At 49.8% G+C, this 13768-nt stretch overlaps 1 protein-coding gene across 1 annotated transcript in view; it reads right to left on the reverse strand.

The window, feature by feature from the left end:
* Positions 1-13768, reverse strand: part of Dnah1 (dynein, axonemal, heavy chain 1) — a 71249-nt gene that overhangs the window by 36624 nt on the left and 20857 nt on the right. The window contains exons 8-25 of the mRNA XM_013030726.1: positions 12819-13030; positions 11865-12163; positions 10774-10924; positions 9753-9946; positions 9422-9647; positions 8740-8859; positions 8270-8352; positions 7178-7319; positions 6571-6726; positions 5970-6168; positions 5637-5890; positions 4742-4954; positions 3191-3355; positions 2534-2655; positions 2302-2407; positions 1605-1784; positions 608-748; positions 1-164 (exon numbers count right to left, since the gene is read on the reverse strand). Of these exons, the coding sequence (XP_012886180.1) occupies positions 1-164; positions 608-748; positions 1605-1784; positions 2302-2407; positions 2534-2655; positions 3191-3355; positions 4742-4954; positions 5637-5890; positions 5970-6168; positions 6571-6726; positions 7178-7319; positions 8270-8352; positions 8740-8859; positions 9422-9647; positions 9753-9946; positions 10774-10924; positions 11865-12163; positions 12819-13030 (3127 nt within the window). The remainder of the gene's footprint in view (positions 165-607; positions 749-1604; positions 1785-2301; positions 2408-2533; positions 2656-3190; positions 3356-4741; positions 4955-5636; positions 5891-5969; positions 6169-6570; positions 6727-7177; positions 7320-8269; positions 8353-8739; positions 8860-9421; positions 9648-9752; positions 9947-10773; positions 10925-11864; positions 12164-12818; positions 13031-13768) is intronic.

Raw genomic sequence — 13768 nt, forward strand, 5'->3', positions numbered from 1 at the left:
CTGAGCTGTGAGATCCATTCAAAGTCATTCACGCTGACCACGTTCTCCTTGATCAGCTTTTTCACTACATCCTTGGCATGGACCTCAATAACAATCAGTGCCGAAAGCACTGCCCGCTGCATGCGGGATAGCTTACCCCGTACCAGGGCCACCAGATCACTGAGCTGCAAGAGTAGGAAGATCTCTGTCAGAGATCTAGGATCTAGGCTCCCCCTCTTTTGCACAGAGGATGAGCTTCTCTCTATCCTGGGTGCTTTGATGGTAGGAGAGGGGAGGGGAGGAGAGCAGGAAGTAAATAGAAGAGGCACATGTATAGCATTTGTCACTGGAGTGTGCAGTACCAACTAAACCTTTGGGGCTGGGTGGTAGACTTGGAGAGGAACTGAATGCTGAAGTGTGGTGAAAAACCAGGGCACAGAGCAAGGACAGCCCATGGGATGGCATTGTAGGGACCCAGGCTTCTGCTGGTAGCTATTATGAGACACTAATGTCAGGGGGTTCTAATCTGCTCTTCGGACCCAACCCCAGGCCTCTTGCAGAAAAGAATTGTAGGAAAAATTTCTGGGGAATTGTGGGTATAGGAAGCAGTGACCGTTTTCACTCCCACCTGCTGGGAGAGCTGGGGAAACAGCTTTGTGCTGAGAGTGCTGGATTCTAGAGCTTCAGACACTTCCATGGTCCAATAGGTTTGGCAGCCAGCAATGGTCACTTGGCCTGGCCAGTTGAGAACCCACTTGGTCCTGGGCATCTGGGAAGATAACATGGGAAGGCTGACCCAAACTACTGCCATCTGACCCTTCTTTCCTTGAACATTGTCTGTTCTCTGGCCTTGCAGACACTGGGCTGGAATGCTCATTCTGCCAGTCAGTCCCCCAGAAGCCATTAAGCTTCTTGAAGGTGGCAGAATCAACATTTCCTCCACAGATGCGATGTTGGAATAGGTGAGTCAGAGCCTAGGATAAAGGAGCACACAATCCTGGGTTCAGATCTTGGCTCTGTCTCTGAAAATCACATGTCCTACAGCAGAATACAAACCCTGTATCCCCACTGTGGGTGGATGGTCTGAGAGGAATTCAGATGAGGTTAAGTACTTACATTTTTTTGTTTTCTTTGGTTTCATTTTCGTGCTTATACTGGGGTTTAAACTCAGGACATAGGCATTGTCCCTTAGCTTTTTTTTTGTTCAAGGCTAGTGCTCTACCACTTGAGCTACATTTCTATTTCTTGCTTTTTGGTGGTTAATTAGAGATAACAATATCATAGATACTGCTGCCCAGGAAATCTGGAGCTTTGAACAATGATCTCAGATCTCAGCCTCCTGAGTAACTAGGATTATAGGCATAAACCAGTGGTGCCCAGTTGCTAGTTACTTTTGGAACATTGTAAGTGATTGTGATGATTAGGAACAAGACTCTTTCCAGAATGTGGGTGTGGAAAAGGAAGTTTTGGAGTTGCTGTGTGAGCCCTCAGAGACTTCACAGTAACTGAGAGCATGATCAGCGCTATGGCCCGAGGAGGAGGTGGCAGAGAACAGACAGAGACACTTTGGAGAGAGCCAGATGGAGGGCTAGGTAGGAAGGCCAAGTCGGATGTGGCATGCTCACTGTGGGGTAGGCCAGGATGGCCCTCTCAATGAAGTCTCGCACACTGGCCTTCATGCTGCGTTCTACCTCCAGCAGCCAATCTTCCACATTGCTGGAGGGGTAGATGGAGAAGGAGAGCTTTACCTCCTCACCCTCTGAGGAGTACATGTGTGTGATCTCCAAGTCCTCCTGGAATAGCAGCTGTGGGCAATGGAAGGCAAGAGCTGGTTACCTCCTGTGTGCTAGAAGGCCTGCCCTCAGCCACAGACTGACCTGGCCAGTGCCCCCACCCCCTTTAAGAACAGAGCTTTGCAGTGGTGAGTCTGGAGGGCGCCCAGTGTCTGCTTTGACTAGGCCATCCTGGGCTGTAGGAGGGGAGGATGTGAGTGTATTTCCCCAGCTGTGGCCTGGGCTAAGTGCTTGGGGAAGGAGACTAGGTCTGTCCTGAACAGGCTTATATGGTTCTCCTTTGTGGATAAGAAGAGAAACAAGGAAGATCACAAAGCTAGCCTCACTGGTTTCTCCACCCAGTCAACATCTCAGTGTTCTGGGAGGAATTAGGAACCCAGGGCCTCCATCCCTGAGCAGGGGCCGGGAGAAGTCCCAAATCACAGTGTCATCACGTCCCCTTTAAGAGGACTTGGGGCAAGGGCAGAGATGTCCCCCTGGGGTATGCCCCAGTGCTCATGGCCCTAAGCCCCAAATCCCAGCTACCCACACGGGCAATGTTCTCGAAGCACTTGCGCAGGTGGGGCTGCACGGCTGTGGGGTCCTTTGTCTGGGACAAGATCTCTAGCAGTTCATCATCTGACAGGAAGTAGAATCTGCCAGGGGAGAACAGAAGTGAGAGCCTGGGCCTAGAAGGCTCCCAGGTCCTGGCAGGCACAGTACGGACATCTTGCACTCTAGAGGCAGACGGTGACAGAGTGGGCCTGGCCAGTGGCACCCACCTGGGGAAGGCACTGCGCTTGGTCTCTAGGTACTCGCTTAGTCCCTTCTGCACCAGGTCCAGCAGCTTGTTACAGTCCCGCAGGCTGTCTAACAGCCTCTGATCAGAACACACATTGATCACCTATAGAGCCCAAGTGGGGAGAGAAAGTGTGAATGTGAGTATGGTCCAGCTGGGAGGTTACCAGGTAGGCTCACCAGTGACCATTCACACCAGCCAGAAACTGTCAGTGGGTCCTGAGAAAGAAGGGGCAGGAAAATTGTCCCTGAGCCAGGGACTGCCTCTATGCGTCTATCAGTACTGCCAACTCCATGGGTGTGTGTGTGTGTGTGTGTGTGTGTGTGTGTGTGTGTGTGTGTAATCTATGGTGAAAAACAATGAGAGTGAAAAAAGGCTAAGGAGTCTGTTTCTGTGGCAGGACTTTTCAGGGATTCCAAGATAATAATGTAGACTTTGGCTCTCCAAGAGTAAAACTATCAACTGTTGTACTGCACAGCATATTTGGGACTGATGAGCCACTCCCAAGAGCACAGGTCACAACCAAAGTCTTAAAGTTGTCCTCAAGTCCTTGTTTAAGGAGGAAAAAGACAAGGAGGCTCCTAACAACATGACCAGAGCCCTTGGGACCCATCTCCCCTCGCAGCTTCATGGAACTTGCCTCTCGGTTCTCATAAGCATTCTTCATGATCTTCCTCCAGATTCGTTCCATGGTTTGGTAACGCTTGCTCTCCACAGGCAGCTGCCGGGTGATGTCCTCAGATCTGAAGATGGGCTCCAGGTACAGCCAGGACCGCTGGCAGTTCAGCCACTCCTCCAAAACCTCCTAGGATGGGTAGGACAGGAATGGACTGTCCAGCCTAAGGCCCAATATGGATTGAACTCAGAGCTGACTAAGCAGGCCTCTACCACCTGAGCCATGCCTCTATCCCAAACTTGTGGGGTTTTGTTTTGTAGTTTTGATCATACTGGGATTTGAACTCAAGGTCTCATGCTTGCTAGGCTCTGTACGTGTTCTAAAGTTGAGCTATACTTTCAGCTAAGGAAAGCTTCTAGATGGTGCTGACAATATGGAACTTTGTTCCCCATTGGGAACAGAATGGTGTAGGGATGTCTGTCCTCTAGGGAAATTCCACGACCCCATAGGATATGGAAGCCTCCAAAAAACCAGGGCTGCTACATTTCCCTGTGAGAGGCCATGCCCAAACCAGCACACCTTGGAGTTGACTGAGGAAAGTTACCCAGTTTATGGGAAACCAAGTCAATCACCTCTCCTGGGAGGATTCTTGGGTCTATGACTCCAAATTCTTTGAGGCTCATTAGAACTTGAGTTTGAGGTCCCTGAATACTCTCTGCAACATTAGTATTAAATGAACCACTTCCTCTTTGTGCCTCCCAATTCCCCACTCAGACTCTCTTATCTTTTCTCATTAGTGCAGATTCATTCATTTATTCATTTCTTCCTCATGGGATTGGGGCCAGGCCTAGACAGGCACCAGGAAGAACGTGCATGGCTCTTACCCTTGAGGAGTCCACATTCCATCAAAGGGCCCATTCTACCCCTGATCACCAATGGCCTAGCATGGTGCCCTTAGTATTGGTACTGGGCTTGTGCTGAGTGTTCAAAGAGATGGGAGGTGGGGCTAAAATTTCAGGTGCAGAAGGCAGCATGGGAAAAGGAGGGAAGTCCAGGGACAATGCTGATCAGTACAGGCATCTCTAGCTGGCCCAGGGTGCATATAGATAAGCCCTGCTCACACAGCTTCTAGCCTTCACTTGAGATCTCTGAACAGCTCTAGGGAAGGCCCTGAGGAAGGGACTATAAAGACATACCTCCAGGCACTGGTGTTGTAATCCCTTTCCTGGGCAGGCCCGAATAAGATAAGGACAAAGGGCTCAGTAGAGGGTGGGAAAGGTTTTGAGGAGGCTGGGGCCCATTCAGTCTATCCAAACAAGTTCCAATACTGAAGGCCTTTAGGAGGTCTACTGGCAATCACATTTTTTAGACTTATCCCTAACTGCTTCTTTTACTAGCTAACTCATAGATGACCAGCACCATCCATTCCAGTCATCTTATGAACAGAGTGCTTCAGAGATCCAAGAGCTACCTGAGAATGGGAAGGCATTCTACAGCTCTGAGCCCACCACTTAAAAGACCAAGATCCTTTAGGATGGGTGGAGGGAATGAAAGGACTAGAAGGGGAAGGCTCACCTGGGTCAGCTTCAGTTTGGTCTCCCAGGAGTTGATGCGTTGCTCAAAGGGCTTCTTGTAGGGTGAGAAGGACATGCTCTGGGTCATAACAATATGGTCATCAAGCAGCTGTGAGGCCTCATCTGGACTCTTGAGGATATAGGTTTCTGTCTCCTTGTAGGGCAGCACATTGAACAGAACGGTTGACCACTCTTTCTCCATCTTGTCTAGTGCCTGAGGTGGGAGATAGGTATCAAGACTAGGTCTTAAGAAATAGGCACATGTTGTGTTATCTGACCAGCAATGAGCAGGGAAAAAATAAATCTTGCCTGGCCATGACCTTCACGTGGGCCACTATGGTAAATATTCTTAGCAAGTGTGGTCAACAAGTCCCCCATGGACCCCTGTCTCAATTTAGGACTGACTCATTCTATGTATGTAAGCTTGTTGTACACACATGTTGGGCTGTAACTAAGGTGCTAGAGGAATGTGGATGTGTCACCTTGGCCCCTGCAGAACCTTCCTAGGCTTTAATACACTCACCTGCTTTTTTATTTATTTACCTATCTACTTATTTATCAGTGCTGGGAATTAAACCCAAGAACCTCACACATTGCAGGCAAGTCCTCTGAACAATACTACTGGTCTCTGTACTCATCTGTTAAATGAGGATAACGCTATCAGATCTTTCCTAGAGTTCTGAGAGGAGTAACTGAGGACAAATGGCAATGAAACCAAGCACTTTATATACATTATTAACGCACTTAGTAGAATGTCTCTCCCCCTGGACACGATGACCTCAGAGATGGAGCCAGTACTGTTATCTTCCCAAGTGGCTATCATTTGCAAGGGTTAGTGGCCAAGTTGTCCAGCAGTGCCTGGGTGGGGTGGAATAGGTCTGCAGATGGCTACCCACCTGCTCAATGGCATATTCCTTGCCAGCCACCTCAGCCACCTTGCTGATGCTCTCGATATGGTCCTGCAGGTTCATCTCAAGGCAGCGGGAAAAAGTCAAGTTGGCCTTGGGCCGGACATTGATATTGATCTGGTTGGATAGTACCTCCCAGTGCCGGTTCCTCATGCCAGGGTTGCGTAGGCCCTGGATCAGTGGGATATATGGCTTGAACTCCTCAATGCGGGCTCGAATGTCTAAGGCCACATCCTGGCAAGCTGCCGAGTAGAGTAGGTAGATATGAGAAGAGGCCAGCATAGGGAGGAAAGGAGGGAATAGGTTAGCTTGGCCATCTACCTTGGATGTCCCTGAACTGCTTCACGCATTTGTGCATGGTTTTGAAGGACTCGATAACGTTCTTTTCCAGCTGCTCTGCATCAATGGCTGACAAGGGGTCATTCATCCAGCTCTCAGACCAGCGCAGCCAATCAGAGGCTGTGGTCCAGAGGTCCAGGTAGGGCTGGAAATCCTTCACCATTTTTGAGAGCTTGTCATACTGCAGAGCAGAAGGCAAGGCTGGGCTTTCTTGGGACCCTCTCTGAGCTCTCTCCCTGCTACTCCTACTTGGGTCAGATCCTCACATCCTTGATCTGGGCCATTTTCCTTGCTCCTTTCCCCTGGACCCAGGCATGACCTCCCTCTTCCTGCCTCATTTAGGCTCTAGGTTCTGAACTTTTCAGTAAGGCCTAGGCTGACCCTCACAGGCCTGTTAACTGGTTCTATCGGTCTTCCTGTGGATTCCAGGTAGGGTATCTCTACTCTGCAGCCCACTCAGTCTTGGTCCTGACAAGCCAGACAGCCCCCTGGCTCAGCAGTTGGGCTCTGATGTGGCTGCAGACCCAAGCTGCTTCCTCAAGCCCTGGGTAATTGGAGAGCAAGGGGCCCATGGGAGGCCTACATTGGTGATGGGAAGGCCAAAGATGCGCTCGCGGTTGTTGTAGAGTGTTGCCAGCTGCTGGCAATCCTTCAGTTGTTTCTTGACTCGCCGAACCTCATTGGCAATCTCATGTGCTCGTGTAATGTCCACATGGGTAGAGAAGCCAGCTACCACCAGCTGTAAGCCAAAGGGTACAGATATCCCTCAGTCCCACTGTGCCCATGCATTCTCATTTACATCCAGGGAACTCAAGTCGATGTTCACAGGGCATCAGCTTCTCCCACCTGTGAGGGGACTTTGTTTTGAAGTGAGCAGGTTGCTAGCTCATCATAAGCAGGCTGATCATCCCAGGGTGACATGGCAAGGTTGAGGGAGACTCAGTGCCATGAACACTGTGCCCATTGCTCACCAGGACACCAAGGATACAACAGAAGAGTTAGGGTCTTCTAATATATTTTTTTTAGGGCTTGCTGCCTTTCTCTTTGGCCTTTCTGTTCATTCTTTCAGCCATTTATTCAGTCATCCATCCACACATTGATATAGGACCACCTAAATGCAGGATTCAAGGCCAGGCATGTGTGTATGGTGGGGAACAGGTTCTGGCTCAAAGCCCCCAGCCAAGCCCCACCTGCAGTGCTTCCAGCTTTTCCTGGAAGTTGTTTTGATCCATGATCTGGATTTTGTGGAATTTTTCCTCCTCCTCCATGTGCTGTTGCCGCACTGTCTCTAACTGCCCAAGGATCTTACCAGGCCAGTTGCTGGCAGCCCATCTAGCAGGAATGAGGGTTAGAATCAGAAGAAATGCCACAGTTGGAATGATGGGAGTAGCATAGCCAGACAGGGACCATTCTACCCCCATTCTACCAGGCACCTGGGACTAGCACCTAGGCAGCAGAAGTATGAAGGGGACAGGGAAAGCTGGGTAGCTGACATTAGCTGGGACTGAGCAAATGGGAAGTCCAAGTATCCACTGCCACTATCCCTGAAGCAACTTTTGCTCTGATCTCTGGGAGCCACAGTACCCAGTGTGCCCAATGCAAAGACAGGGGCAATGAGTGGAATGACACAAAGTTTATTCTTGTGCCTCATCTCAGATGGGTAAAAGCAACAGTCGCTAGCTTGCAATATCCATGGTGACCAACAAGAAGCACAAGACTGGCTTCCTTCATCGGACCAACCCTGTCTTCCTGGCCAGGGTATTTCAGCTGGCCCAGGATTCCAACCCTGGGGAGGTTCTTCTGAGCACTAGAATGCCTGTTAGGCTGGTGTCTTGGGTTTTCAAGTAAGGACTTCATAGTCTTGAAGTCCCCCTCATCTGTGATGCAGGGTAGGATGAAGGTTTTCTTGTGCTTCAGGGACTGCCCACCAGATTAGCTTTTCCCTCACTATTCCTAAATCTAAGTGCGTGCATGCGTGTGTGTGTGAGTGTGTGTGTGTGTGTGTGTGTGTGTGTGTGTGTGTGTGTGTGTGTGTGAAGCCACTGATAGGAAAGGAAGCAGTTGGCTCCCTAGGCTAAGAGGATTTTACTCAAAATGATTTAAAAAAAAAAATACTGGCCCCTGTCAGGAGCCATGACATCTAGCATCTTGGCAGTGCATTTGTGGTGATTACATAGCCTGTGGTTGATAGGACATTTGACAGCCACTTTGGCTTAGCACTTTTCCTCTCACTTCCTACAGACTAACCCCTGCCCAGTTTGAGGGCCAGTACTTTTACTTACTTGTCATTGAAGTCTTCAGTACTGAGGTTGTAAAAAAACTCATCCATGACCTGGTAGTTATCCATAACTTTCACGATCCGCTCCTATATGGGCAGGAGGTATTGAGAGCTGGGCTAGAGGAGGGGTTATAGGGTCCAGGCTCTCCTAAGGTGCAGGGTACTAGAAAAGGAATTGTTGTTTTTTCCAGAATGCACAAGTTTCGGGCAGGGAAGAATGTATGGAGTATATAGGCTCAGGGCTCCAAGGCCATGACCAGCGCATTTCCGGTTTCCATTCTCTTGACCCATGCTTTCAACCCTCCTGACCAACCAGAAGTCTGCAGTACCCAACCAGAAGTCCTCAAACTCCATCTGTCCTTTGGGTATCTACCTTACCTCCACATGCTTCCACACCCCTAGATCCCCATGTATCACCTGACTTCTAGGCTCCTAGACATTTCCCTACCTCCAGCACCCTTGAACCTGCCTCACCTCCAGCATTCCAAGCTTCTCAGGGATGCCCTTCATCCAGTCCCGCAGCTCAGCCAGCTCCTCAATGCTGTTGGGCTTCTCGTAAATCTTGCGGCTGATGCTTCGAAATGACTCACAGATCTATCAGTGGAAAGAATGTTCTAGAGAGGGCTGTGAGCCACCCTCCCACCCCCCTCCCACTTTCCTTCCTTTGGGCCTGTTTCTTCTTCAAGGTCCTCAGTGCCTTTCAAGAGGTAACTAACAGTACTACCCTGACACAATTAAAAGGGCTTTCCAAGAGATGCATCCTGAGTTGCTGAGGTGTCTCATGGGACCTTTGACAACAACAAATGCATGAGGTTAGTGGCATCTAGGGCTTTCTACCCTCCCAGCCTCCTCTGGCCCCATTAATGCACTCAGGACTTCTGAAGCCAGCACTTAAACACTGTTGGATTTCTAAATCAGTCTTATCTTGGGGCTTTGTGAGGGCTTCTCAGGATCCTAAGGAAAGAGGCAGTCACTTCCTAATGGGAAGTCATATAAGAACCAAGGCAGGGTGACTTCCAGTTTTTTCCATTGGTCTGGGTATCTGCAGGAATCCTCGATTTTGACTTGGGAATATCCCACAAGTGGATATGTACCATGTGTGCAAAAGTGATTTGATGTAGCTGTGGTCACTGGGGCCAGATGTGTGAGAGCTTACACTTTCCACTTCACTGTGCAGGTTCTTGGCCAGGATGTCCAGCATAGAAGTGGCCAGGGATTTGCGCTTCTTAGAGAGGCTCTGCTTGACGTTGTCGATGTTGATATAGAAGGGCCCAATGACAATGCTGCTGGGCAGTGAGCTGTCCAAGATTTCCTTCTCTTTTAAGTGGGTGAGCACCACTTCCCGCACTTCCTCAGCTGTGGGGGCACGTGTCTGGTAGTCCCTGAGGATGGTGCACACACAAGAAGTGGGGTGGGTGGGGATGCACACATACAGCTACACTCAGACTTGCACACACACACACACACACACACATGTGTGTACATACTTAAGAAAGACAGACACATCATTGTTGCTTAGCTCCAGGTACTTTCTATACTCCTTGGCATAGGCCTGCAGTGGGATCATGGCCTTGCGTATGGCATTGGCAATGACGGCCCGCAGTTCCTCCACCAATGGCTCATGAAGCCCCACAGACTCCAGCAGGGGATCGCCACTGATGAAGATGTCCTCCATTACAAGCTATGAAGGAAGAGATGGGGAGGGTAGAGCTGGTGGTAAGGATATCCTTCAAGGCAAGCAAAGGAGTATGGTCAAAGCCTGGGGTGGATGGCAGTATAACCAAGCCGTATAGCCAGAATGGTGTAGAAGTGGGAGAAGGTCTGGCAATTGTGTGTTATAGAAAGGGCCATAGATAAATGCAAGGCTGAAAGTTACTGTGGAACCCACTGAGGGACAATGTTCTTTGCCTGACCTGTCTCTCTTCACAGTGCTAAGGAAAGCAGTAGAGGGGCAATCATGTCACTGATGGATATGATGGACCAGCAAGAGGTCATTGGTATTGGTGTTGTGGAGGCTCTTGGGCCTGGAGAGTGAATTGTGTTTAGTGGAATATATACATACATATATATGGCATGACCAGTGGATACTAGTTATGTGTGGGAATTGGCCTATGTCTGCTTTTGAGGTGAATGGAGTGGCAAGAGCTGTGTGGGATCAAGGGGACAGAATGTGGGCCAGATATACATAGCTGTGATAGATTAGTCTAGCAAGTTCAGGGTTAAACTGCTGCTTAACACTTAGCAGTTCTGTGATCTAAGCTAACAGTTAAACTTTTCCAAGTTACAGAGAGAGTGTTAATAGTTTTCAATTCAGTTTATGGGGATGATTAAAGGATATATATGAGAATTACAGGGTTGAGGATACAGCCTGCCAAGTGGGAAGAGGCCATGATACAGTTTAATGGCTTTGAGGTTTGTGGCAGTTTCCCTAAGGCTTCAGAGCCAAAATCCACTGGCAGCCACTTGGGCCAGGCCAGCAGATGCCTTGACCCCACTCAAGCTATATACCTTCTCCAGCTGGGGTACTGCATGTGTGGCCAGGATGCCCTTGTTGAAGAGGCCGATCAGAGATGTCTCAAACTGCTCCAGAGGTGTGCTGTAGTGCACCCCTGAGTTGTCCAGCACCAGGTCCACGATGAACAGGGGGTTTTTCCGGGGCCTGAGGAGCAAGAGCTGGGCTGAATATGGGTGGGACCTGAAGAGGACCCTCTGTCCTTCCTGTCAGCACTGTAGCCCTTAATATTCTCCATGCATGTTTACTTCCTGTTTCTTCCCGGAAACTTCCAAGTTACCAGAGAGGAAGACCCAGACCAGCCAAACAAACTCCTTTTCTCCTTCTTTGTTCCCAGAGATCCCTAAGCACCACAGAAAAGGAGACACTCACCCCATCCTGAAGTCATCAGGCAGGTTGGCTAGACCCTAGGTACTTGTAACTTCACTCTTTCCCTGGAAGCCCAACCTCCTTGGCTTCAGATGTCCACTATTCCTCTCAGACTCCAGCCTGAAACCTATTGATGGCTTCTGGCTCGATCAGAACACACCAGCCAGCAGATCCCTGAAGCCTTTCCTGATTTGGGCTGGTCCCTCTGTCCTTTTCTCCTTCTTCCTGAACAGTCCTCGTCTTGCTACCTGTGCTTCCTTAGCTGCTTTAAATGCTCCTCCCTCCCAACACCTGGTGTCTCCACTGGTTGGGCCCTCTACCTACTGGCCTGCATGTGACTGTTTTTTCTCATGTGCCGGGTGTTGGCTCAGCTACTCCTCCTCTCTGACCCTCTGCCAAGGGTCCATACTGAGTGAAAATTTGCATTCCCTAGCAAAATCAGCAACTGTCTAGTCTCCTAATGAGAATGGAAACTATATACCTGGTTCCTCTAGAATCATGTCTACTTCATAGAAAGTGCTTAAAGAATATTTCTCAGTTGAGTAACTCAAAGACGACAGTGAATGGGGATCACGAGAACACAAGTGGGAGCTGGTGGGACACTGTCAGCAGCTTATGTACAGCCAGGTTCTCCTGGTAGTCAAGGACCTACTGTATCAAATTTAGCCATTAGGGCCTGCCGGATAAGGAGCAGCTGACCCTGTCTAGCAGGGCCCACCTGTAGGGGCTGTTTATGAAGTCTTCACCCCAGACCATGTCATCGGGGCAATCGAGTACGTTGTAGCAGGTATCACTGATGAACTGTGAGAAGCTGGTCAGTGAGTCCTGCACCAAGAAGCGTAGCGTGTCCTGAAGCATGTACTTGATCAGCTCCATCAGCTTGCGCAGCTTTGACATGAGGTACACCTCCCAGTTGGTCTCGTACAGGTTGTACCAGCCTTTGCTCATGTCACGCAGGCTGCTGCGCATGGCTACTTTTAGGGTGCTGATCCAGCTGTCCTTGAGGAACATCTGTACCTGGAGTGGGCCACAGGGGTCATCACAAAGCCACCTGAGTTTTTCCCAGCCATAACTGATACACTTGAGACTCTCTACATGAGGGTACTGAGGTGGTTCAGGACTCATCTGACTGGAGGGAGCTCTCTTACCCAGCTTACTGCCAAGCCCCCCACTAACACCCTCATGTGACCTCCCTCTGCCAAGACTTAGAGCTGCTTTCAGGGCTTCGTGGTGCAGAAGCAGGGCTTCTCTTCCAGCTTTGGGATAAAGACAGAGATGAGAAAGAAGCAGAAGTATGACAGGATGAGACTGAGCAGTGAGGCATAGGAATGAAAAACAGAGAATGGACAGAAGAGGCTGCCTTCCATCTCTTTTGCACCCTGACCCTCAGGTTGATACTGCTCAGGGGTGGGGTTCCTGCTCCCTTTGCTAGAACAAGGGCAACTAGGGCTGGGATAGAGTAGAGTAACTGGGAAGGGAGCCTACCTTGCTTTCCTTTGCCCTGCTAGATGAACCAGACCCTTGGTTTCACTCCAAGCTCTAAAAAGGCCTATGAAAGAAGCTAGAGCTCAGTCTTTAGTGGCCAGCCAACCCTTTTGAGAAGGCCCTGGCCTATGCCTGCTGGTTCCAAGGGCCTGTATATACTACTCTTCATGCTCTGATGCCCAAGTACCTGGGAGAAGGTCTGTGACTCGATTTGCTCAAACTCCTCCAGGCGGCTGGACTTGGAGAGGCTTGAATGGAACAGTGACATGCCAGTCACCTTGTTGCACTCAGCCCGCACCTTGCTCAGGGCTATAATGACTTCTGGCCGTGTAAGCAAGGACACAAAGGTGAAGTCCTCCTTCTGTTCCCGGAAAGGGTACTTGGGGAAACTGACCAATCCTACAGGGGTGGAAACCAAGAGCCCGTGTCAGGTAAGCCTGGGATACACCAGGAGTCAGGATGTGTCTACAGGTTGTTTGGGACTCCTGCTTCCTTGCCAGAAGAGGCAATCTCATTCCTAGACCTCCTCTTTCCTCATAGCATGCCAAAGTGGCCCTAAGCCATTGTGAACTGCCTGCTCCGGAATTTCCTCCAGGGCTCACTGGTTGAAGGCCACTTTTAGAAGTAGGTGGTAGCTGTAGACTCTCAGTTTCTCTTGCTGGTGCTATGCATGTGCACCCTAAAGCCTATCTGACACCTGCCCATGGACACCCAAGGAAGGAAGATGTGAACAGCAGGACCCCTCTGAACATTTTCTGTCTACACACCAGCCTGAATCCTAGGCACATCATACACAGGAAACAAGGTTAGTCTAAACTAGGGCAGTTGGGGATCCTGGGTCCTGCCCGAGACTTGGTCTGCCATGTGTGCATGTGGCTGCAGTGATGCCATCTATACTCTTGCTATGGGAGGAAAGAAAGGGTATATGTCCTTGAAGCCTCTGTCATCTACTTCCAACCACTGATTCCCTGTTACGCATTTACCTGTGGCTTCCACATTACTCAGACTTGACTTTCCCTCCTTTCCTCCCTCACTCCCTCCCTCCTTACCTTCCTTCCCTCCTTCCTTCCTTCCTTCCCTCCTTTCCTTCCTCCTTCCTCCTTTCTCCTTCCTTCCCTTCCTTCCCTCCTTCCTTCC

Source organism: Dipodomys ordii, unplaced genomic scaffold (assembly GCF_000151885.1).
Source record: "Dipodomys ordii isolate 6190 unplaced genomic scaffold, Dord_2.0 Scaffold132, whole genome shotgun sequence".
NCBI lineage: Eukaryota > Metazoa > Chordata > Mammalia > Rodentia > Heteromyidae > Dipodomys > Dipodomys ordii.